This window comes from Meriones unguiculatus, chromosome 18 (assembly GCF_030254825.1).
Source record: "Meriones unguiculatus strain TT.TT164.6M chromosome 18, Bangor_MerUng_6.1, whole genome shotgun sequence".
Taxonomy (NCBI): Eukaryota; Metazoa; Chordata; class Mammalia; order Rodentia; family Muridae; genus Meriones; species Meriones unguiculatus.
The window spans coordinates 36,872,502-36,897,324 of NC_083365.1; the positions used below are offsets into that span (position 1 = coordinate 36,872,502).

General features: G+C 38.5%; 1 protein-coding gene across 1 annotated transcript in view; it reads right to left on the bottom strand.

Moving 5' to 3' along the window:
• Cstf3 (cleavage stimulation factor subunit 3) overlaps positions 1 to 24,823 on the bottom strand; it is a 71,736-nt gene that overhangs the window by 9,272 nt on the left and 37,641 nt on the right. Inside the window, exons 4-14 of the mRNA XM_021646368.2 lie at positions 11,081 to 11,113; positions 8,969 to 9,066; positions 8,055 to 8,121; positions 7,878 to 7,912; positions 7,670 to 7,796; positions 6,251 to 6,328; positions 4,907 to 5,069; positions 2,635 to 2,744; positions 1,688 to 1,804; positions 1,254 to 1,328; positions 531 to 674 (exon numbers count right to left, since the gene is read on the bottom strand). Of these exons, the coding sequence (XP_021502043.1) occupies positions 531 to 674; positions 1,254 to 1,328; positions 1,688 to 1,804; positions 2,635 to 2,744; positions 4,907 to 5,069; positions 6,251 to 6,328; positions 7,670 to 7,796; positions 7,878 to 7,912; positions 8,055 to 8,121; positions 8,969 to 9,066; positions 11,081 to 11,113 (1,047 nt within the window). The remainder of the gene's footprint in view (positions 1 to 530; positions 675 to 1,253; positions 1,329 to 1,687; positions 1,805 to 2,634; positions 2,745 to 4,906; positions 5,070 to 6,250; positions 6,329 to 7,669; positions 7,797 to 7,877; positions 7,913 to 8,054; positions 8,122 to 8,968; positions 9,067 to 11,080; positions 11,114 to 24,823) is intronic.

A 24,823-nucleotide genomic window follows, 5' to 3' on the forward strand; every position in this document is an offset into this window, starting at 1 on the left:
ACAAACAGCAACCAGGGGGTGAGCTGGGATGGGTCAGTCAGTGGTAGAATTTGTCATCTATCAGTCCCTGAGTTCAATCCCTAATACTGGCTTCCCCAACACCCTCCCCCCAAAAAATCTAAGTAAAGAGCTTGTCTAGGCTGCAGGAGGCCTTGGGTTCAATCATCTCCAGTAGTTAACCAAGCAATCAATTAAAAAAAATTAAATGTGGAATTTAATAAGGCATAAATAGGCAAGCAATTGAGTTGAATAATGTTCAACATAATTTTACACAGGAAAGCTTCCTTCTTTACAAAATGGAACAATTACTTAAAGTAGGACTTTGTGAGATAGGTGTGAGTAGTTGGGGGTGGGTTACTATGTAAATCAGGCTGGCCTGGATGGAACTCATTAAAACATGCTTGTCTTTACCTACAGTGCTGGGATTAAAGGTATATACCATCATGCCCTTCAGGACTACTTTTCTTTTCATGAATATATCTCAGATGAAGGAAATTACATCATCATTACATAACCATTTCAGTATTTACCTTACTACAGTAATACTCCATGAGTGCTGCAGTGACATAGACATGATGGCGGGTTCTGGCATCCTCTCTTGCTTTTTTAAATATCATTCTTCCAGATTTGATACCTTCTGCTCTCCTTGCAAATTTCATATATTGGATATATACCTATGAGAAAAAAATTATTTGTCTCTGTACAAATTAGACAGCATGTGGCTGTCATAGCATCTAGTATCAGGACACTGAGTTCTGTGTTAATGTTTCTAGTATAAGAAACTACAGAGTAGAATTATAAGTTACTCTTCCCCAGGCATTAGACACATGCTAATTTTTATTGAGACATAATTTACATAACAAAGTCATTCTAAAGTGTATAATGCAGTAATTTTTCTTTTCTATTTTAAATTATCACCAGAAGGTCATACAATAACCACTACTAATTCTACTTGTTGTCGTTTTTCAGGACAAGTATTTTTTCTGTGCAGCCCTGGCTGTCTTGGCTGTCCAGAGCCTGGAACTCCTTCTGTTGACTAGGCTCACTATATAGTGAAAGATATCCTTGAACTCCTAATCCTTCTGTCTCTGTTTCCCAAATACTGAGATTACAAGTATGAGCCATCATGCCTACCAGTGTTTTGTATAGAGGGTCATATGATCTAAGAAGGTGTAAGAACAATGAATCTAACTGTATATGAATTAAAATTTTGTTGTATCAAGTTAGAGTATGATGGTTGGAGAGAGACTCACCAAGGTGGGGTCAATATCCTCAATTGCCAGAAGTCTGTTATATATACTGTGAACCTTCTCATACTTCATTCGACTCTAAGTGACAGAGAAGTGAATATGAATATATACTCACAAATGAGCAAATCTGAGCTTTAATCTGAGCTTTAAATCTGAATTTTCTGTTCCCACAACACACACAATGGCACCTGTATTGCACATAAACTTATATGAACTTAAGGACTAACAAATGTTTACTGTTACAATCTCTAGCAAAACAAATAAGCTACCAGAAAACTAGTAAAACTGTAAGCACTAGATGTAAGCCCAACATTCAGTAGGCTTAGGAAGAAGCATGAGTTTGAAGCTAGCATGGGCCACACACACAAACACACACACACACTCAAAAATACAGTCGCATGCACACGCATAATTCCAAACCTTTTGGCTCTTCTCACCTCTTCATAATCTGCATATGCAAAATAAAGGAGCATGTTCTTCTTTAATAAAGTGCTTATGGCTCTTTCATATATATTAGCAGCTTCATCACTAAATAATTTGGCATTGTTCATATCCTAAGAGGAAAAAGAAAGCACAAACTCAATAACTTTACATAGTTGAAGAGTAAAACTGAGACAGTATCCACTTTATTATGTACTTACTATGAAAACAATTACACACTGGCATTTAAGAATTATAAAAGTTACTGAGGATTTCTTCCCATTCTGGGCAGATGGGAGTTTCTAGGACTTGAGCCCAGGGGCCTCTACCATCCAGTTATGCATTCCAGCCCCCTTTGCCTTAAATTAGAGAAGAACCATTAAAATGCTTTAAATGATACCACTTTGAAAGAGTTTAAAAGCCACCATATTTTAATTCTAAGGAAGTCTAATTATGAGTGTTACTAAAGTTTATCCTGACATAAAATTTTTCTTGCTTTTTCTTGTTTGGTTTTTTGAGACAGGGTTTCTCTGTGTAGCCGTGGCTATTCTGGTGCTCATTCTGTAGACCAGGCTGGCCTTGAACTCACAGAGATCCAGCTGCCTCTGTCTCTCAAGTGCTGGGATTAAAGTCATGTGCCACCACCCAACAAGTTTAAATTTGTCAACATATACTTCTATATAAACTTTTAATAAATTTACATGAAAAATAATGAGTTTTATCTTGACATTTTCATACATATATACCACTATACTTTCCTAACATTGTGCCCATTGTCTTGTCTAGTCTTTTCTCCCTACCTCCCAAATAACTTCTCTTTTGCTATTTAATGTTTGTGTGTATGTGTGTTTAAGCCTAGACAATACTTACACTTTATTACTAAAATTGATGTTATAATTTTTAGTAAATCTTATTGCTGTATCAAAATCAGAAAAGGAGAAAGAGGATGGAGAGGGATACGCACCCCCTTTTCCGCAAGCAGCTTACTCGACTGCTCGAGATACTGGGCAGCTTCATACCAAATATCAGGGTGATGGCCCAGCACAAGTAGGCACTGTTCATAAGCAAACATAACTAAGGGAAGACAAGCACAAAACACTCAATTTAGATAAATGGCACGAACGACATTATCATCACAAGTACCACAGCTAGATTATTAGACCTAGTCATGGTCTTTAACAGTAAGTGAGAGTTCCAACATTTGAGAAGGATGTAGTCTATGCAGAAGGTAGTCATTAAGAAAGCCAAGTCCTCTGACTGCCATACAGACATAAATACACATACATAAAGTAGGAAGAAAGCCTGAGGGATTGCACTAAGTGGCGGCATCTGGAGACCAAAGGAAGCAGAAGATGGCCAGTGAGAAGTGAGACAGAGGCAAAGGTAGGTAAAATTGGCAGCAGCTGTCAAGGCTGTAACTCAGTGGTAGAGTTCTTGTCTGGCATGCATGTGGTGCTGGTTTTGGTCCCAGTGTCCCAAAATAGATGTATGCAAAGAAACAGTATTTATAAAGTCCTGCAAATTAATGAACCTGCAAAATTGAGTAATTCAGTGAAATTCCAATCCAGCAGTATCAGTAATTTGTACAAGAGTTACTCTTCTGGGCCCAGTGGTGGTGGCACACACCTTTAATCCCAGAACTAGGAGGCAGAGGCAGACAGATCTCTGGGACAGAGGCCAGCCTGATCTATATAGTAAGTTCCAGGACAGCTAGGGCTATTACACAGAGAAACTCTGTCTTGAAAAACAAGAAAGAAAAAACAAAACAAAACAACAACAAAAAAAACCAAAAAAGTCTTCTGAAGTTAAAAATTATAAACTGAAGACAGAAGGCATCTCTGTGATAGAGCATGTGCTTAGCATGTACAAATGCACAAGGCCTTGGGCTTAATTCCTGGCACGTCTCTATCTCCATGGTGTGCCTATGTATATATGTTTTCATATACATATATTACATAAGAAAACTGAAATAAAGCACCCCCCCAAAAAAAACCCACAAAAAAACAAAAAACAAAACCCCAAAAGATTAAAGTGTACTGCAAAGTGAAGCAGAAGTCAGAGCAGATGGGGCAATGAGCAAAGGTGAGGCTTGTATTATACAAATTCAACTTTCTATGAAATAAAACTCAGTATTCTTCAGAAGACAACAGAATCCAGTCTTTACAATCTATTATTTGTACATTTATAAAATGTTTGAGTATTTATACAGGAAACAAAGCATGAAACTGTGACCAACTGTCACAAGTCAAAGGACCAATCTCACAATGGAATTAGTAAATGAGAACTTTACAGCTACTGTAAAAATCATATGCAAGAATCTAAAGACACTTTATAGGAGTTGCAGAGATGGCTCAGAGATTAAGAACACTTGTTCTTGCAGACAACCTGGGTTCATTTCCCAACACCCACAGGGCAGCTCAAAACTATCTCTACCTACAATTTCAGAGGATCCAATGTCCTCTTCAGTCTCTTTGAGCATCAGGCACGTAAGTGGTACAAAGACATTCACTCAGTCAAGACATCTATACACACATACAATTAAGAATTAAAAAAAGGGGGCTGGAGAGAGGGCTCAGAGGTTAAGAGCACTGGCTGCTCTTCCAAAGTTCCTGAGTTCAATTCCCAGCAACCACATGGTGGCTCACAACCATCTATAATGAGACTTGGTGCCCTCTGCTGGTGTGCAGGTGTACACACAGACAGAACATTGTATACATAATAAATAAATCTTTAAAAAAAAAAGAAAAACAACACACAAAAACACATCGTGACACATGAATCTCAATAGAGAAATTAAAATGATAAAAATTCCCTGGAAATTCAAAGAACTAAAAAGTAATATAAAATGAACAATTTGCTGGATTAGCTTAACAGCATTTTGAATATAAAAAAACAAGGGGTAAGTGAACATGAAGATAGATTCATAGACATAATTATGAATAAAAATACATAAGTGGAAAAACAAGAGATTTAGAAATAAAAAAACACAGCCTCATCTGGGGATGGTAGCACATTTCTGTGACCCCAGCACCCAGGAAGTGAAGACAGAAGCATCATGAGCTGGAGCTCAGCTGAGGCTACAAAGTGAGCTTGAAGCCAACCTAACCTGCAGAGCAAGAGCCTGGAGTGGTGGGAGGGAGAAGAAGCAGGAGCAGAGCTTGAGGTAATCCATGAGGTTAACAGCAAACAGTCCAAGACACATGTAGTTGGGATCCCACGAGGGTGACTCTTGTTACCTCTTTTTGTTATCAGGGTCTGGTCCTCTGTACGAAGAGGGTTGCTCTTCTCCCACTGAATGTACTTCTTCCACATGTCGACTTGCTGAGCTTCTTGAGGAGTATTCTGAGGAGGCACTGAGGGAGCATTGCGATCCAAGCCCTTCATTACTGTCTCATATTCCTAAACAAACATTTACAAGTTTCTGATGAGCCTAGAACTCAGATATATGGGGAGTAAGTTGATCAGTAGAAACACTTTGTTTAAAATGTTTACTTTCCTACCTCTAATATCACTTTGTTAATATGATTTTAGAATTCAAGATTATCCTCAAACACATAGTGGGTTTGAAGCCAACTTGGGGTACATGAGACCCTGTCTTGAGAAGCAGAACTCAAAAAACATCCACAAACAATAAAACAAAACCCAAGCGTAAGGGAAGACATAACATAACTATCTTTGCAGGCAATGTAGGAGGGCCCCTCTGCAGGATGTATAATGTAAAAGATAACATGACTGGAGATTTGATAGGATTGTTATTGACGATGTTGGAGAAGCTAATTTGTACTATTTGGCTATTTTTCCAATGAATAGAAAGGTATGGACACTGCACAAAGTCTGTAACACAATATTCAGATAAGCAAATATGAAGAAAGGATATCAACTACTTCAATAATTTCAATGTAAAACTCTGTTTTGAAAAATATTTTTAGCCAAGCATGGTGGCTCATGCCTATAATTCTAGCACTTGGAACTCTGACATAGGAAGAGTTCCATGAACTCAAGGGTAGCCTGGCTGTTACAAAGTATCAGGGCAGTCAGCACTACATAGCAATACTCTGTTTCAAAAACAAACAGAACAACAACTTTTCAGATTGGGGATTGACTCTGTAGTAGAACATTTCCTAATGTGTGTGAATACGCACACACACAAACACACGTTCACACACACACACACACACACACACACACACACACAAATTTCTTCCAAATCTAACATTTTATCTCACATGTTTAATATAACTTAAACAATAATTTAAATGTAACTATATCATTTTGCCAGGCATTTGATGGCAGCACTCAAGAGACAGAGGCAAATTGATCTCTATGAGCCTGAGGCCACATTGGTTTGATTAATGAGTTTCACGACAGCCACAGCTACATAGAAAGATCCTATCTCCAAAACAACAAAACAAAAATAAAAATCATCATTTTAGACAGATATCAACTAGTTGCAGTTAGTTGTCATTAATTAGGACTGCAAATAATTAAAAATATCAAGAGGAATATCAGATAGGAAAGCTTTGCCAATTATTTCAATGATTTAATAACATCAAATTAAGTAACATGATAGAATTTCCTACCTTTGCTACACGTCTAGCATTCATGTAGTCTCTACTTCGATCTTCAATCATCTTTTTAGCTAAATGAATATTGATACCCTAAGGAAAAAATATTGTTATTGTTTTTTTTCTTTTAATCTCTCTCTTCTTTATAGTTCTTACAAACCAAACTCATAGCCTCCTGCATGCTAGGCAACTAGACAAACACTCTGCCACTGAACTACATACCCAGCCTGGAAAGAAACATTAAGTAGATTAGCAGCCAGATGGTCTAGTAGGTAAAAAGCACTTGGCATACAAGCCTGATAACTTGAGTTCCATCCCTAGAACCCAGGTAACGGTGAGAGAACTGACTCAATAAAGTTGTCCTGTGATCTCTACACATGTGTCATGGCACACCCTCCTCCTCCCCCTGAAAAACAAAAGCAAAACTCTGTCTATTGTGAGTGGGCTACAATTATTAGGAAATCCTTTTACTTATTTATGGTGCGTGGCTGGAAGGATGGGTGCACGTGCATGGAGGCTGGAGGACAACTTGCAGCAGTAGGCTTTCTCCTTCTACAGTGTGGTTCTGAGTATTGAACGCAGGCCATCAGGTGTGGCAGCAAGTGCCTTGACCTGTTGAGCCATCTTACTGGCCAAGAGTTTGTTTCACTTTCTTTCTTCTTTAAAAACAACAACAACAAACAAACAAACAAACAAAAATGTATTATTATTGTTTGGCTTGATTTGTGCCTGTGTACCAGTGCATGGCTGGTGCCCATGGAGGCCACAGAGAGACGGATTCTCTGAAACTGGAGTTACAAATGATTGTGAACAAGAATGTGGGTGCTGGGAATAGGTCGGCTGGAAGAACATCCAGTGCTCTCAACTGCTGAAGTTGAGAGCACTTTCTAACTCCTAGCCCACGAATTTTGATAGACATGAAATTATAAGATTCTATCTTATCCAGTCAAAGCAGTTATTAAGCAAACAAATAATAAGTGCTGGCAAGGATATGGACCAAAGGAACAATTGTACACTACTGGTAGGAGTATAAATTAATTCAAAAGTCAATAAGAGATCTCTTTCTACAAATAGGCCTACTATATGACCCAGCTATACAATTCTTGGGTACTGATGTAAAAAGGACTTGAAGCCAACATATCACAGAAATACTTGAATAATGTTTATTACAGTATTATAAAAAGAAAAACCCATACATTATTTTATTAGAATCAATATAAAACAATGTGTCTACGAATATATAGTTCCATGGTAAGGCATTTCCCTTATATGCATAAAGCTCAGGGTTTAATCCATGGTGCAGTAAAACAAAAGCCAGAAGCAGCAGCAGACACTGTGTAATTCAGGCACCTGACACTAAAGGTTAGCTCCCCTCAGTTTACAATAGATAACAATTAAAATGGCCAGTTTATAAAAAACTGTGGCTTAACATACCTCTTCATACTTGTTGTAGTCTCTCCAGAGTTGTTCTATGTTGATCATTGGATTAACACAACCTCGTTGATAAACTCTTCGGACAGCAGTTATTCTCTGATTTTCGGCATAAGATCCTACAGCTTCCCTGAAATTAGATAAGAAATATTATTGATTGTATCATGGCTAAATCAATTGTTTATATATTAAAAATTAAGGCAACACTTACACGCCTTTTAAGAAATTGATGTAATCCACCCAAATCTAAAAAATAAAGCAAAATGTTAATATTTCTTGATATTTTCATATTTAGATATAATCTAGAGTCTCATGCATGCTGATAAGTACTCTACCACCAATCACTATTCCCAGCCCTTGTGTATATATTTAAAAATTTGAACTCTACCTGATAGGACATAATTTCCATTCCAATTTTATCCAGTGCAAAGTCATAAGCTTGAGCCATTTTTTCTCTGAAATGAATATGAAAGATATTTTTAAAATTTGTGATACGCTGGGTATGGTGGCTCATACCTGTTATCCCAAGAAGCTGTTGACTCAGGAAGCTGAGGCGGGAGCACTATCCTGAGTTAGAAGCCATTCTGGGTTACATAATGAGTTCACGATCATCCTGGGATAAATATATAGTATACCTCATACTACTCTGAACTACAAAGGGAGACCCTGTCTGACAAAAGAAAAACAAAACAACAACAACAATAAAACCAACCTCAAACTGTTACAAATTCATCAGAGAACATCCAAGTTAGAGTTGGTGAAGATAAATGGGTATAAGTCATAGTGGGGAGTTCACTACCAAGCTGCCTTGGACATTGTAAGTGGCACACAGTACCACACAATGCCAAGCATGATGTGCTGAGACAATCATTAAGAAGCTTCTTGAAAGACGTTGACAAGTTTGTCAAAAAGTGCTATGGTGTTGTAAATACACAGTGCTTCAATATAGAAAAATTTGGACAAGTCAGCCATCGAGTAGAAGGTAAGTGCCAGGGGCTTTCCTGATTTCCTGGAGAATTCTGACTTTTCATACTTAGGTTTCTTCCCACCTGTAGCTCACAGACAAGACATGGTGTGAGTCATGTAGAAATGACTGTGTGTCTAGAGGCAACACGCACTGGCCCCTGCCACAGCCCCCAGGGTTTTTATGTGTAGCCCTAGCTGTCCTGGAACTCAATCTGTAGATCAGACTGGCCTCGAACCTTGAGGTCTCCGTGTCCCTGCTTCCTCAGTGCTGGGATTAAAGGCATGCACCACCACACCCAGCTCAACATGCATTGTTAAGACCAGGATTTCACTTACTTGTAACTTGGCAGTTTACCCTTGGTTTCTCTGACGTAGGAAAGATAACACTTCCATAAATCAATATGCAAAACCTTCATAAGGCATCTTTGAAATAGCTTTAAATATAAGAGAAAGTAGTATCAGGATCCAGTTAAATACATTTCAAATTTGCATATGAATTAAATAGCACATTAAAAAATAAAGTCAGGTCTTTCTAGGAATTTTCTTATAAAAGGCAAATAAGAGAGATGGCTTTGTGGTTGAGAGCACTGGCTGAGGACCTTGGTTTGATTGCCAACACCAATATGGCAGCGTACGACCATCCATAACTCTAGTTCCAGCAGTTTAGAGGCCTACTTCCGTGGCTACCAGGCATCTACTTCCGTGGCTACCAGGCATCTACTTCCGTGGCTACCAGGCATCTACTTCCGTGGCTACCAGGCATCTACTTCCGTGGCTACCAGGCATGCATGTGGTGCACATATATACATACACACAAGCATAATAAAAAAATTCTTTAAAAATTTTTTAAAAAGGCAAATAACAATCTTCCTTTCAGTTAGTCAATTAAAATCATGCTCATGCTTTTGGCAAGTATAGTCATTTTCTTCTCCCCGGAGCCATAAGTAAATACAATTATTTCTCTACTTCTTCATTAGATTAAATTAGCATATGAAATACATTTCACTGAGGCATATTTATTTTTTTCTCTTACTGACCCTTGTCCTCATTCCCCCCACCCCATTCCTGTTGGTCCCTTTTCTCCCAACAGCTCTCTCCCTGCTCTCATGATCAATGTTTTTATAATACACTTACTTTTCTCTTCTTCCCCTTAAATATTCTCTTCTCTCTTGGCCCCTTTCTAGTCTTTCTCACTCTCCCTCTTTAATACACACAACACACAGAGTGAGAGAGCGAGAAAGAGAGAATGTTTAGAATCCCCATAAAAGAAAAATGTAATGATCTGTTTGAGTCTGCTTAACATAGGATAGCTAGTTTAATTCACTTTCCTGCAAATGTCATGATTCCACTATGCATATGTACACTGTATTTTCTTTAATTTGTCTGTGCATAGACATCTAGGCTGTTGTGAATAGCACAGCAATAAACATGGATGTGTAAATACTTTTATGGTAGGACTTTGAGTATACTCAAATGTGGTATAGATAGGTCACACAATAGCTATTTCCTTGTTTTTGAGACAGGGTCACATTATGTAACTCTGGCTGTCCAGGAACTCTCTATGTAGAACAGGTTAGCTTCAAACTCAGAGATCCATGTGTCTCTGCCTCCCTAGTGCTGGGATTAAAAGCATACTCCACCACATCTTGCTGTTTATCTTTGAGACAGGGCTTCCTGTCTCCACCTCCCAACGGCTGGGGTTAATTTACAGGTGTGCAGTACAGTGTGTGTTCTTTATGTGGTGTGGGGGCTGAAGGCAGAGCTTCATGTGAGCTAGGTAAACCCTCTACCAACTGAGCTGCAGCCGCAGCTCCTACTTCTCACTTTTGAGACACCTCCACACTGATTTCCAAAGGACTGCACTACGTTACACCCTACTAGCAATGTTTAAGTACTTCCTTTCCTCACTCTACACAGGACTTACTTGACATTGTTTTTCTTGGTGTTAGCAATTTTGACTGGAATGAATTAGAATTTCAAAGTAGTTTTAATTTATATTTCCTGAAAGCTAAGGAAATTTTAAGCTTTTAAGAAAGTGAAATATTAAGCTGGAGTATGGCTCAGAGGTTAAGAGCACTGGCTATTCTTCCAAAGATCCTGAGTTCAATTCCCAGCAACCACATGGTGACTCACAACCATCTATAATGAGATCTGGTGCAGGCAGAATATGTATATATAATAAATTAAATCAAATAAAAAAGAAAGTGAAATATTATTTTGCTATAACTGCTATAATAATTTAATAAATTAAATAATTTTACTGTATTCATTTTATGGTCACATAGAAACATAGCCTTGGCTATCCTGGAATCACTCTGTAGACCAAGCTAGCTTTGAATTCACAAAGATATGCCTGCCTTTGCCTCCCAAGTGTTGGGATTAAAGGCATATGTCAGCACTGTCTGGCTAGAAACTTCTCAACTTCAAAATATATTTAAGAGAACTTACCTTTTCAACCTTGTCATAATTTTTAGCTTTAATCTGAAGGGAAACAAAGAAAAAACAAAGGATTAATATTACTCTTTTTAGAGTTATCAACACACTATTTCTGATTTTTTGACTAAGTTTTGGACCATTTTTAAATCAACCTTATAAAAATTTCATTCAAAAATAATAAATAAGTCAGGTATAGTAGTGGTGCACACATGTGATCCAGAACTGTCAATCATAGCATCCACGTGGTAGAGAGAACCAGTTCCCAAAAGTTATCACCTATTACCTGTCATTTATTATTATCACTACCACAAATTTTTATTCAGATTAAATTATGCCCTTTAAACTCATAATTTTTAAAATTTTTTCTTTGAGAATTTTATTCAGTATTTTTTAGATTACAATTATATAATTTCTTCCCTTTCCTACTTCCAAACTCTTTCATATACCCTTCTTGCTTTCAAATTCATGGCTCCTTTTAATTGTTACATACATATAGACATTGCTAAGTAAACACAACCTGCCCAATCTAGATGATGTTACTTATAATTTCAGGGCCGGCCGTTTGATACTGGATTACCAACTGGTGTGTTCTTCCCTGGGAAGACTGTCTTCTCTCAGCATTCCCTAGTTGCCTGTGGTTCTCTGTATGGGGCTGAGGCCTTCTGAGCTTTCTCCACATTAGCATGTCTGTGGGTATCCTCCTGGTTCAGCTCATGTTGAACCAGGTAGTCATGTTGGGGAGACTTTCCAGATGCAGCTTCTGACACAATCTTACAGCAAAATACTCTGTTCCTCTGGCTTTTACCATCTTTCCATCCTGTCTTCTACAATAACCCCTTAGCCTAAGGTCCAAGAGTTGTGTTATAGAGATACCAGTTGGGACTGAGCATCACCTTTGATTAGTTGTGGCTTCTGTTGCAAAGAGAATTTTTCTTGATAAGGAATGAGGATTACACTTTTCTGTCGTTTTAAGGACAAATCTTTAGACTGTAGTTAGGGATTCTGTTGGTTTAATAGAGGTTGAAGGTTCTTCTTCAAGATCCATAAATTCACCAGCCCTGTGTAATGGTGAGGTTTCTAATACCAGGCGTGAGTTCCTCCCTTGTTGAGCAGGTCTAAAGTCTAGTTTACAGAGCTGTTACTGCCAAGGTTTGCATACCACTACTGTGCCCTTAGAGTTGCTGTGCCATGCTGGTCATTGTTGGGGTTCATAGTTGGGTAGGAGCATTGGTTGCTTTCCTCCTTTGGAAGCTTACATGGTACCTTCTTATACCATGAAAGCTAATCCTTGGGGAAGTGGCGTTCAGGTTAGATATAGCTCAGGGGCCTCTGGTCCCTGTTTCTGAAGTGCATGGTGTCTGTAACAACAAGCCTATGTTTTGGGAGTCTCTTGGACCATCTAACATAAATCCTAACACAGGCCCTCTTTGAGCTGTTGGTCAAGGCTGTCCAAGAGACTCCTAAAATATTACTTTTGAGACAGGGTCTCACTATGAAACTTCAGCTTTCCTGGCACACTTTGTGTAGATTGGCCAGCCTGAACTCACAAAGTTCCACTAGCTTCTGCCTTCAGGGGGCTGGAATTAAAGGGGTGGACCATCAGGCCCAGCTATTTATCATAGTCTTTCCCAACCCCAAACTTCTCCCATATCCTCCCTTGTCTTTTTTTTCTCTCTTAAAAACAAACAGAAGAAAAAAGCCACTAAAAGCTATTGAGCCTGATTTGTGTTGGCTAACTCCTTTTGGAGTGTGGTTGATATACCTATGTTGTCACACCCTCTCCAAGGACCTACCATTTACAAATAACATTTTGGTTTGGGAAGGAACGTTGTATCCACTTCCTCTTCTATACTAGGATTTTTGTCAGGTTCTAGTGTGTGCAGGTCTGCTCATTCTATCAGTCCCTGTGAAAGGTATGTGCATTTGCCCAGTTGTGTCTAGAAATGATGTTTGCTTCAAATTTTCCAGCACCTCTGGCTTTTCCACTTAGATCCCCGAGCTTTGAGGGTTGGTTACAATAAAGACATCCCATTTAGGATTGAATACTCTAAAATTTCCCACTTTCTGCATGCTGTCCGATTATGGGTCTCTGTGTTAATTCTCATCTACTATAAAAGTAAGCTTCTCTGATGAAGGCTGAGTGATGCTTTGCTCTATGTAGATAGCAGTATGTCATTAAGGAATCATTTTATTGCAATGTTCTGTCAGCAGAATAACTGCAGTAGGTTTTCTCCTAAGGCCCATGACCCACCTAGTTTCAGGTTCTGTGCCTGGTATGAGTATGTCTCTTAGAGTGGGTGTTAAATTCAACACAAAAGTGGTTGTAAACCTGTAAACTTATGTCTTTTTCACTAAAAAAAAAAAAAATTTTTTTTTCTTTTTGGGTCAGGCACGGTGGCACTAGGAGGCAAATGCAGGTAGTTCTCTGTGAGTTCCAAGCGAGCCAAGTCTACAGAACAAGTTCCAGGACAGCCAAGACTATACAGAGAAACCCTTTATTGAAAAAAAACAAAACAAAGCAAAAAAAAAACCAAAAAAAAAAAACCCAACATTTTTTTTCTTTTTAAGTTATGGTCTGTTTTCCAGTGTTCCCTTTTCTATCTTAAGGTCTTCTGGTTATAGGCTAAAAATGTTGGTTTTTCAACACAGGATTTTTCTATGTAGCCTTGACTGTCTTGGACTCACTTTGTAGACCAGGCTGCCTCGAACTCACAGAGATCCACCTGCCTCCACCTCCCTCAGTGCTGCTGGGATTACAGGCATGCATCACCTAGTTTTACTATTTTTATTTAAAGTTTATCTGCTAGATTTTTCAATCAATTAAAGTCTCTGCATGACCATTCTATTTCGTTTCCCCTACTGCTGCTGTATTTGGCTCACAAATGGTTCCTGGCACCAGGTTTGCATCAAAATCAGTTGACTCCTCTCTGATATTTGAGGAGCAGACATAAACAGCAAGCAGGCTACCACTAGTCCTCTACCTAGCACAGGAATGTATCTGTGGTAGGAAGAACTCAACCTGCCTGTTTGGTTCAGGATTTTCTGTTTGTTTGTTTGTTTGTTTGTTTCTTTTCCTGCCCCCACCTCCACCAGACAGAGTTTCTGTGTGTAGCCTTGGCTGTCCTGGACTCATTGTAGACCAGGCTGGCCTCAAAATTAGAGATCCGCCTGTCTCTGCCTCCCCTAGCACTGGGATTACAGACCTGCGCCACTGAGCCCGGCTCTAAATCTTAATGTCTTGTTTTAGTTTTCTCTATATTCTACGCAAACCCCTCTAAGATATTCATAAAACCCAAGGCCACAATCTACTCATTTGAGTTGAAGGGTTTGAAGGTGAGTGTGAAAGAGGATAAATTTAACTCACCAGTTTCTTGCAGATGAAATTATTTACAGTTCAAGCAATTGGTCAGAAAAATCAAATTATTTATTGGTGACACTACCCAAGAATATAAATATACAACTCCCAATAGATGTAAAGTTGAAAAACATAAGGCAATATGTACAAACTTCCAAAGCAAGAAAGACTAAGATCATGTATCAATCTACAGTCACCAGAATGGTAAAACTTTAAACAGGTTATTAAGCAGGGGATGGTGGTGCACACCTTTAATCCCAGCACTCAGGATGCAGAGACAGAAGGGTATCTATAGGTTTAAGGCTAGCCTGAACTACACAGTGAGGTCCAGGACAGCCAGGGTTAAGTAGATAGGTGCTGTCTTAAAAAAAATAAAATAAAACAAACAAAAACCAGAAAGAAAAAAAGGGTATTACTACTATCAAAAACAATCAAGGAAGTTATGCACTAGCAGTCAAGAGAATGACATACCCTTTAAGGAAAGCCACTGGTAATAGCCATTATGGGAAAACAATAAAAAAAGACTCAGCCAGGTTGGTAACAGCATAGTTGATAGTGTTTGCCTGTAAGTATTAAGTCCTGGGTTTGATTCCCAACACCACATAAATCAGATATGGTGGCTCATGCTTGACACTCCAGCATTTGGGAACTGTAGGGAGGAAGATCAGAAATTTAAGGCCATCCTTGGCCACATGGCAAATTTGAATCCAGCTTGAAACAGATGAGACTCTATCAAAATTAAAAGAGACTCAATAATTCCATTCCTGGATCCATCCCAAAGAAATGAAAGCATCAGGTTACATAAAGTATTTGTACACAGCTATTTACTGCAAACATAAATAGCCCAAAGTAAATGCCCACAACATAAAGAGTATAATAAATTATGATGCCTCATATCGATGGATTATTGTGTACCCATATAAAATGAACTAGCTACACTAGCTAATTAAGAGAGATTTCCATATGACCATGATAAATGAGTGTATGTTAGTTATATATGTAACATAATTCACTTTTATGAAACAATGGTCAAAACCAATTTATGACTTTTTAATGACCATAAAAAGCCATGGAATGGATACAAGGCTGTTCAAATACAGTTTTCACAGCTGTCATAGTGATAAAGTATCCATCCTCTCATAAACAATAATTTATATTGTTTCCCCTAAACAAATTGGTCCTGTCTCCTGAATTCTTTGATTCTTTCTTTCTTATTATTCTTCTTTTCCTTCTTTTTTATTTTTTTCTGAAACAAGGTTTCTCTGTGTAGCCCTGGCTGTCCTGGAACTTGCTCTGTAGATCAGGCTGGCTTCAAACTCAGAGATTTGACTACCTCTGCCTCCTGATTTTTAATCCTCCTGGGATTAAAGGTGTATGCTACCACCAGGCAGATTATTTCCTTAATTGGTATTACCATAACAAATACATGCAGAAAAAGATACTATTGACTAATGTAAAGTTAATTTTCTAGCACTTAGTACATGGTCACAGATTGTCAATCATTAATTCAACAAATGAATACTGAGAATTCCTCTAGTAAGCCAACCTTGATAAAAATACTGTAAGAGAAATAATCTCATTATTCTTTGTATACGAGAGCATGTGTGTGTTCCAAAGAGCATGGAGGCTAGAGGACAACGTATAGAGTCTGTCCTCTCCTTCTACCCTGTGTCCTGGGCATCAAACTCAGGTCAGGCTTGATGAGCAAAGCACTCTTACCTGCTGAACAATCTCATTGATCCTATGTCCTGTTTTTGAAGGTTCTCTCAGTGTTCCTGGAGCTCACTAACTAGGCTAGGCTAGACGTCAATGAGCTCCAGGGATCCATCAAACTGTCTCTGCCTAGGGTTCCAGATATGATATACTCAGCTTTTATGTGGGCACTGGGGAATTAAACTCAAACTGGAGTTCTAGGCAGTTGTGAGTTGTCTGACGTGGGTGCTGGGAATCAAACTCACAAGAACCAATACGTTCTTAACCACTGAGCCATTTCTCTTGCCCTTAAACTCAGTTCCTTATGCTTGCAAAGCAAGCACTTTTTCCAACCCAAATTCCCATCATAATCTTCTCATTATTTAACAAAATATATATTTTTAAAAGACTATTTTTATGTGAAGTATTTTGGTAGCATGCATCTCTATGCACTATGTGCATGCAGTACCCTTTGAGGCTAGAACAAAGTGTCACATCCCCTGGAACTGGATTACATATGGTTGTGAGCCACCATGTGAATGCTGGGAACCTAACTCAAGCTCTCTGGAAAAGCACCCAGTGTGCTTAACTGCTGAGCCATCTTTCCAGCCCCTTAAAAATATTGTTTACAAATAACTGAGTAATTATTCTCAATTTGCTTTGGGAGTAAAACGTGCATTATAATAAAATGAAAAGAATGATCATACTCTACCAACCATTTAATCGTCACCAGCATCAGATTTGCTATATACACTATAGGAATGGTAATATTCACTTCACAAGGCTGTTTCAAGGACTGAAACTATAAATCATCTGAAAGGTCCAGGTGCTGAAAATCTACCAGCAATTAAAAAGTATAAACTTGTAGTGAGAAACACCTTGTATAATAACACATCATAAATATTCTTAGTCACAAGTCAGGTAGCACACCACTGCGACCCCAGCATCTGGGGGTGTTGAGGAGGGGAGAAGTCAGAGGAATGCCTACATAGCAAGTCCAACCAGCCAGAGAGACAGAGTGAGACCTTGTCTAAAAAAATAGAAAATTTCAGTCACATTCATTAATCTTATTATTCCGTTTCATACCCTCTACAGGAACTTACATTCATGTGTACAAACCACACACACACACACACACACACACACACACACCATACACAATTAGATCATAACGTTCAAGGTAAGCGGCTACATAGTAAGACCTTGTTCTTTGTCACAAAAAAACCTTCAAACAGTCTACAAATTTTGTTGGGTTTTTCACAAATTCACTATTTGGAACTAGTAAAAATATGTGTATTGAATAAACAGAAAGGTTTTTTTGTTTGTTTGTTTCTGGAAACAGGGTTTTTCTGTGTAGCCTTGGCTGTTCTGGAACCCCTTTGTAGACCAAGCAGGCCTCAAACTTGCAGAGATCTTCCTGCCTCTGCCTCCCCAAGTCCTGGGACTAAAGGTATGTGCCTCTGTGCCTGGCCAGAAAGGAAGTCTTATGGCAGATGTTTACAATAATGAATAAAGGAATTGCAGATCTATACTTCTAACTTGTTCTCACAATCTTTTTGACTCTAAAGTGCAATCCATATATTTTATGGGCCAAATTAATGTGAGTTTGAGGAATAGAGATGTCAAATTCTAATTATGAAAAAATAGCTTAGGCCAGGCAGTGGTAATACCTTAATCCTAGCACTGATGAGGCAAAGGTGGGCAATCTCTGAGTTCAAAACAAGCCTGGTCTACAAAGCAAGTTTCAGGACAGCCAGGGTCACACAGAGAAACCTTGGGGGGTGGGGTGAGTAGAGGGGAAGAAAAGCTTAGTTCTAATCATGAAACCTCAAAAAAAAAAAAAAAAAAAAAAGAATTCCTAAATATAAATCCTCATTTTGAGCATTTTTCTTCAATCCCCTAATAGAGTGAAAATTATGAATAGTTTTAAGGAATTTGCAAAAAAAAAAAAAATTTATTACAAATGGGCCAGGCATGGTGGTACACACCTATAATCCCAGCACTTAGGAGGCAGAGGAAGTAACATCACACATTTGCGGCTAGACTGGCCTACAAAGTAAGTGTCAATACAGCCAAGGCTGTATGAGGAGAATCTACTTCAAAAACCTACTCAAAATAAATAAATAAGTACAAAGAAGTTTTCAAGTTGTTTAAGTGGTTGGGACAGTTCTCCTTTGTGCTTCACTCAAAGTTTTAGAGTAAAGTTGTCATGAGAGGAACGTCTACAAATAACCAGTTTTTACCTAGCAGGTAACTACATGAACACCATATGGCACGCCTTTCTCCATTTCCAAGCACTAGTGTACAAAACTGAGCCTCTACTCATGGAGTTATATTCTAATTGTAGTGAAGACAATTTAGCAACTGAAAAAATACAACTTGTAAGTTTTGCCGATCTATATTTCTTAATTTTTCCTATAATATCTATTACTTAGGAAAGCCATAATTTTCCTATTAATTTTGGCTATTAAACAGGGCTAAGGGTATGGTATAGATAGAAAAAAAAAAGTATAGATAGGCTGGGCACAATGTACATGCTTGTAAGCCCAGCACTCAGGGAGGCAGAGGCAAGTGGAGTTTGAGGACAGCCTGGTCTACAAAGCGAGTCCAAGACAGCCAAGGCTACACAGAGAAACCCTGTCTTGAAAGAAAAAAAAAAAAGTACAGCTAGAAACACAGCAACAAAATTTAATAGTTTGGCCACACAGGTAGATGACTCCTACATTGTGAGCACTTCACTGTCATAGAATTAATTATTCACAATCATAACCAGAGATTCTAGACCCTTGTGAGTTATTATAAATATAATTAAATGTATTAGTCTTTTTTTAAATAAAATTATACCTTCACTAAACTCACTTCCCTTTGGACTACTTGTACTAATTACTGAGTACTACTTAACACTTCCCGTTCCTGAGTCGACTACAGAGTCTGTGAGGGCTGGGAGCTGTAGCTCAAGCGGTGGAGCACGTTCCTCAAGTTAGATTTGATTCCTGACCCTCTCAAGAAAGTGTTCATCATGTGTTCTTGTGATTTACCCAGTGGATTCTATTAAAGACATTATAACTTAATTGGAAACTTAAAGCCAATGTTAAGAACAATACAGAAATGGAAAAAATATAGAAATGAACTTAAATTACTTTGTGTATGCTCTGTATCCTATAAAATTCAGAGGAAAGGGAATGAAAAGCGGAGTTTGTATCAAGTTTTTATTGAATGGATGGAATCCAGCCACCATGAGAGGAAAGATTTTTCTGTAGAATAGTGAAAATATCTATGTAAGTAAGAATATATAGAGGGGCTGAAGTGATGGCTCAGGGGTTAATAGCACTTCCAGAGGTTAATAGTTCTTCCAGAGGACCAAGGTTCAAGTCCCAGCATCCACATGGCAGCTCATAGCTGTCTTTAACTCCAGTTCCAGGACTCCGACATCCTCACATAAACAAATGCACAGCAAAATACCAATGCACAAACTAAAAGTAAGTTTTTTAAAAAAAGGAATATATAATGATAAAAACAGGTTGGCTAATTACAGTGCAGATCCAGAGCCAGAGTTAAAACTGATACACAAAACACTGGGATGTCATTATGATTCTTCTAGCAGGTGCTGATGATGTAATTAGGAAAAAGATGGTCATCAGAAAAGTGGTGGTGGTGAGGTTTACAGATCAGAGAGAACGCTGTATCGTTTCTAGTGCTGTGAGTACTAGTTACAAGAATAGCTATTATTTATATGGCAGGGAATATTGGCCTGAGCCAGTCATAAAGAAAACAGAATAAGCAGTTATCCATTAAACAAATACGAAATCTGTTGAAAGCTGTTGCATAGTAAAGTACTGGAAAAGAAAGATCTATAAAAAGTACTCAAGAAGAGGAGAAAAATAAAGTACACAAAAGACAAGGGGTTATAGCAATAAGGGCATTGCTTATTTATTATAATTTGAAAGTTGAAGCAATTCAACTTCTTAGAACTAGTAACAAAATCCTGGCAACACTAGCAGCATTTATCTCAGATACTCAACAAGTTAATCTGTATTAACTCATGGTTAGATAAACAATCAGGTCTGTGGCTGGCGAGCTGGCCCACTTAAATTCAATCCCTGGGACATAGGAGGAAGAGAGCCGACTCCAGAAAGCTGTCCTCCAATTTCCATGCATGTCATGGATATGCTCGCATACACACACACACGAGAAATGAAAAACAATGCGGTTGAAGGAAGAACATGAGGGGCGGAGATATTTAGATTTGTCCAAGACCATACCACTGAGGTTTCTGGTTTTGTTTTTTTGACACAGGATCTCACTAGGTAGCCTAGGATAGCCTCAATTCATGATCCTTCTGCCTCAAAATTCACCTCTCACAGAGACACATTTAAAAAAAAATATAGGGGCTGGAGAAACGTCTCGGTGGTTAAGAGCGCGTGTTCTTGCAGAAGACCTTGTTTTGATGCCCAATGCACACATGGCAGCTCACAACTATCTGTAAGTTCAGTCCTTGGGTTCTGATGTCCTCTTCTGCGTTCCACAGGCACCAGGCACACCCACTGTGCACAGATAATCATGCAGGCAAAACACCCATACATATAAAAATAAAGCAAGCAAAAAACAAGTATGGCCATTTAGAATAGAGAATGGAAAGGGCTGGGTATGTGCCTCAGTTTGTAGAGTGCCTAGCATTCACTAAGTCTTTGGGTTCGATTTCCAGTACCACATAAAATGGGCTGCAGGCAGCTGGGCATGGGGGTGCACACTTGTAATTCCAGCACTCAGAGAGGTAGAGGAAGGTGGACTGCTCAGAGTTCCAGGCCAGCCTGGTCTACAAACTGAGTCCAGGATAGCCAAGACTACACAGAGAACCCTGTCTCACCCCTCTCCACCCCCAAAAGGGCTTCAGGCATTACTTAGCTATTGTCCAACCTTTTGTTCTCTTGAAATGAACTAAAAAACATGGCATGGTGGTACACACATGATACTCATACATGATACTCACTTCCAAGAAGTGGAGGCAGAAAAATCAGAAGTTCAAGGTTATTTTGGCTACACAAACTTGAGGCCCGCCTATGCTACACAAGGCCCTATCTCAAACAAACAAACAACAAACACTAAAAAAGAGACTACCCAGACATGATGATGTACACTTGCAATCCCAGCTAGCTGAGAGGCTGAGGCAAGAGGATCATTGAGCATAGAAGACTGAGACTAGCCTGGAAAACACAATATCCTCACAAGATAACAAAACAAACAAAAAAGGAAACAAACAAAACCCTGATGAACAATGGAAATATATCATATTATTTTAAATGTAAAATTTCAATGTTGAAGCACTCAAGGGGCTGTTTTAAAAATAATATACTAGGGAGGAGGCTGTGATCAGGATCTTAAGTGAATAAATAAATTAGTGAGAAAAAATAAAAATAACACACTAAATAGCATACACATTTTATATCTATGTATGTACTAGAGTGCAAGAGTTAACAGCACAGAAAGAATATATAGAGAATTGTAGACCATACTGTGAAGGCTGAGACAATTTTTCTATCACGGTTATATGTTTCCCTAATATTTTATTTCTGGGCAACTTTTACAACAGTTAAGAGGGTGGAGTTGTTTTGGTCAAACTGGTTTCTAACAGTTCCTCTTCAACTATCATGGGTGTTTTTCTATGCATAGAAACATTACCACCACAAACCTACTTTTAAATGTCTCAGATTTTACCCAGGCTAACAAAGCTAAATAACTGCTAAGTGGACTGATTTCAGCCATGCTTGGGAAACACAAAGCTTGGGCCTAAACCTCATGTTGTGCTACGAAGAGAGCACTGGCAATCCCTACCACTGAAATTTATATTCAGCCTTACTTTAGCGAACAAAACCAAGCCGTCTGGTATCACCAACCCAGTTACTACCTTTCAAAGCATAACCAACCTGCAGTATTTATTTTTTAGAAACAATGTCTTGAGCACTTAAGTGAAGTGCCACAGGCTGGCCTTGAGCAGAGGATTATCTTGCCTCTGACTCCCCAGTGTTAGGATTATACATTTACCTTGTTTTATGGTTTGTACATGTTGGTCAAAACTCAACCAAATTGAGCTTTCTCCAGACTTACATTCTTCTATTTTAAAAGCAACTGTCAGAACTCATTCAGAACTTACCTATCACCAAAGACCTGCAACTGTGAAATAAACCTTCCACTTATCCACTTACAGTTTATCGATACTCTAAAGTATTCCATGTTTTGAAAATTCAGTACTGTTACTTGAACACTCTTAAAAAAAAAAACCATTGGATTATGATCTAACACCCATTCTCTCAATCATATATGCAGTTTTCTGATTTTATTATTGAAATAACCAAATTACAAATACCTTTAAAATGCATCTAATAACATAATCATCTGTACCAAAATTATATGTTCAATCCCATTCCTTATACCCAAACTAGTCACTCGCTATTCTTTTTAAAATTCAAAATCATCATAGGGCTTTTAACTTGAAAGATCTTACCAGCAATCTTTGATAATGAAATACAAATCTTTGTGTTTTCAAGACAGGATTTTTCTGCGTAGCCTTGGCTGTCCTGGAATTGTTTGCAGACCAGGCTGGCCTTGAACTCTCAGAGATTCGCCTGCCTCTGAGGCCTCTGGATTGCTGGCTGGCCTAAAACTCTTCTGTAGAACAGGCTACCCTCTGTCTCATGAGTGCCGAGTAAAGGCATGGATTACCATACACAGCTGTTAGTTTCTTATAAAACAAAACACTGGAAATAATGAGCATAGAAAACTGGTTAATTAGCATTTACCTCAAAGAAACGTCTGTATGAACAGTACAAGTGCTTCCATTTCTAGGGCTCAGCTGGGATACACTACTTGCCTAGCCTGTGAGGCCTTGTGTTCAGTTTCCAGCACTAGAAAAGTACTCAACCATGGCAAAAATACAAGCTGCCGAGGGGGGGCTAGAGAGACAATCTAGCAGTTAAGAGCATTTGCTGCTGTTCCAGAAGACCAAAGTTCAAATCCCAACACCCATATTAAGTGGCTCACAATAACTACATTTAATTCCAGCTCTGGGGAATCCAACAACTTCTTGTCTCTATGGAATGTACACATACACATGTAAATAAAAATAACTTTATTTTGCCTGCATAAGTGTATGTGCAAATGTTAGATGCCCTGGAACTGGGTTATGGATGCTTGCGAGCTACCCATGGGTGCTGGGAAATGACCCCTGGTCCTCTGCAAAAGCAACAAGTGCTTTTAACCCAAGCAATCTCTCTACTCCTAATACTAAAAATAATACTTAAAAATGCTTTGAGATCTTTATAGACCTAGAAGTTATAGTGATTAGGTTAAAGGTAAAAGGTAGCTGGGAAGTGGCCCAGACCTGGATCATGACTTTTATTTAGTATAGCCTGGGATACACAGCAAAACCTTATCAAAAAAAGAAAGCAGTAGATAGATATGTAGCTAGAATCAAGACAGAGGCAAGAATATAAAATTTCCTTTTATACTGATAATTTTCTAATTTTACTACAAAAACATATTATCCTTTTAGACAAGAACAGATTTTTCCTTTTAGCCGGCAAAGGTTCAACTTTTCTTCCCATCTTCCTTTTACTTGGTACCCTTCCTTATGTTTGCCTTTTAAAATTAGTCCTTTGATTCTAAAATTATGTATCCATCTACGTAGCCTCAGTAATCAGTGCTAATGAAAGCCTCTAACAATCAGGGTTTCATTTCGTAGGTCTGGCGGCCTAGTTTACAGATCTGCTTCTATCTGAGTGCTAGGATTAAATGTGTGCACACAGTTCAACATAATTATAAGATTACCGTGAGTGCCAGGGAAATGGCTCAGCAGGCAAAAACCCTAACCATGAGAGCCAGACAGCACAAGTTTAAACCTGGAACTCACATAGAAGCCAGTGACACATGTTTGTAATCCCAGCACTAGAACAATGATAGGGGGGGTAGGGACAGAAGAATCCACCTGAGGGTAGTAGGCTAGCTAGCATGGGGTATACAGCACTGCAGTAGAAACAACACCCGCCTAATGAAGTGGATGGCAAGGCCTGACTCCTGAAAGCTGCCTTCACACACACACACACACACACACACACACACACACACACACTTCTTTAAGATTCCTTGAGTTTTCAAAGCACCCAGAATAGTATAGTGACACACAAACACACCCTTTTAAGATTCCTTTAATTTTCATAACAGCCAGAACAGTGTATGACATTCAACATTCAAATGTATGCAAAAGTCTACCAGCTGTTTGTGTAGTCATAAATATTAATACTCACATTTACGCACCATGGTCAAAATACTTAAATATGGCAACCTCTAGTAGATTTAAAAGCAGTGGCTGTTTTTCCAGAAGATCTGAGTTCAATTCCCAAGTACCCACATGGCTGCTCACAACTGTTTGTAATCCAGCTCTAAGTGATCTGACACCCTCACACAGACATTCATGCAGGCAAACATCAATGCACATAAAACAACAACAACAACAAAATCATTAAAAAGTACCATCTTACGTACATCAGGAAATGTAAAATGTATAAATATCTAGAAGTTGATTATAGGGTTTATAATCTTTAAAACCATTTTTAAAACTCCCTTCAATTTATCTGTGCATGTATGCACAGATGCCACATGAACATGTGGGTTAGAGGACAATTTGAAAATGTCAGTTCTCTCCTTCCACTATG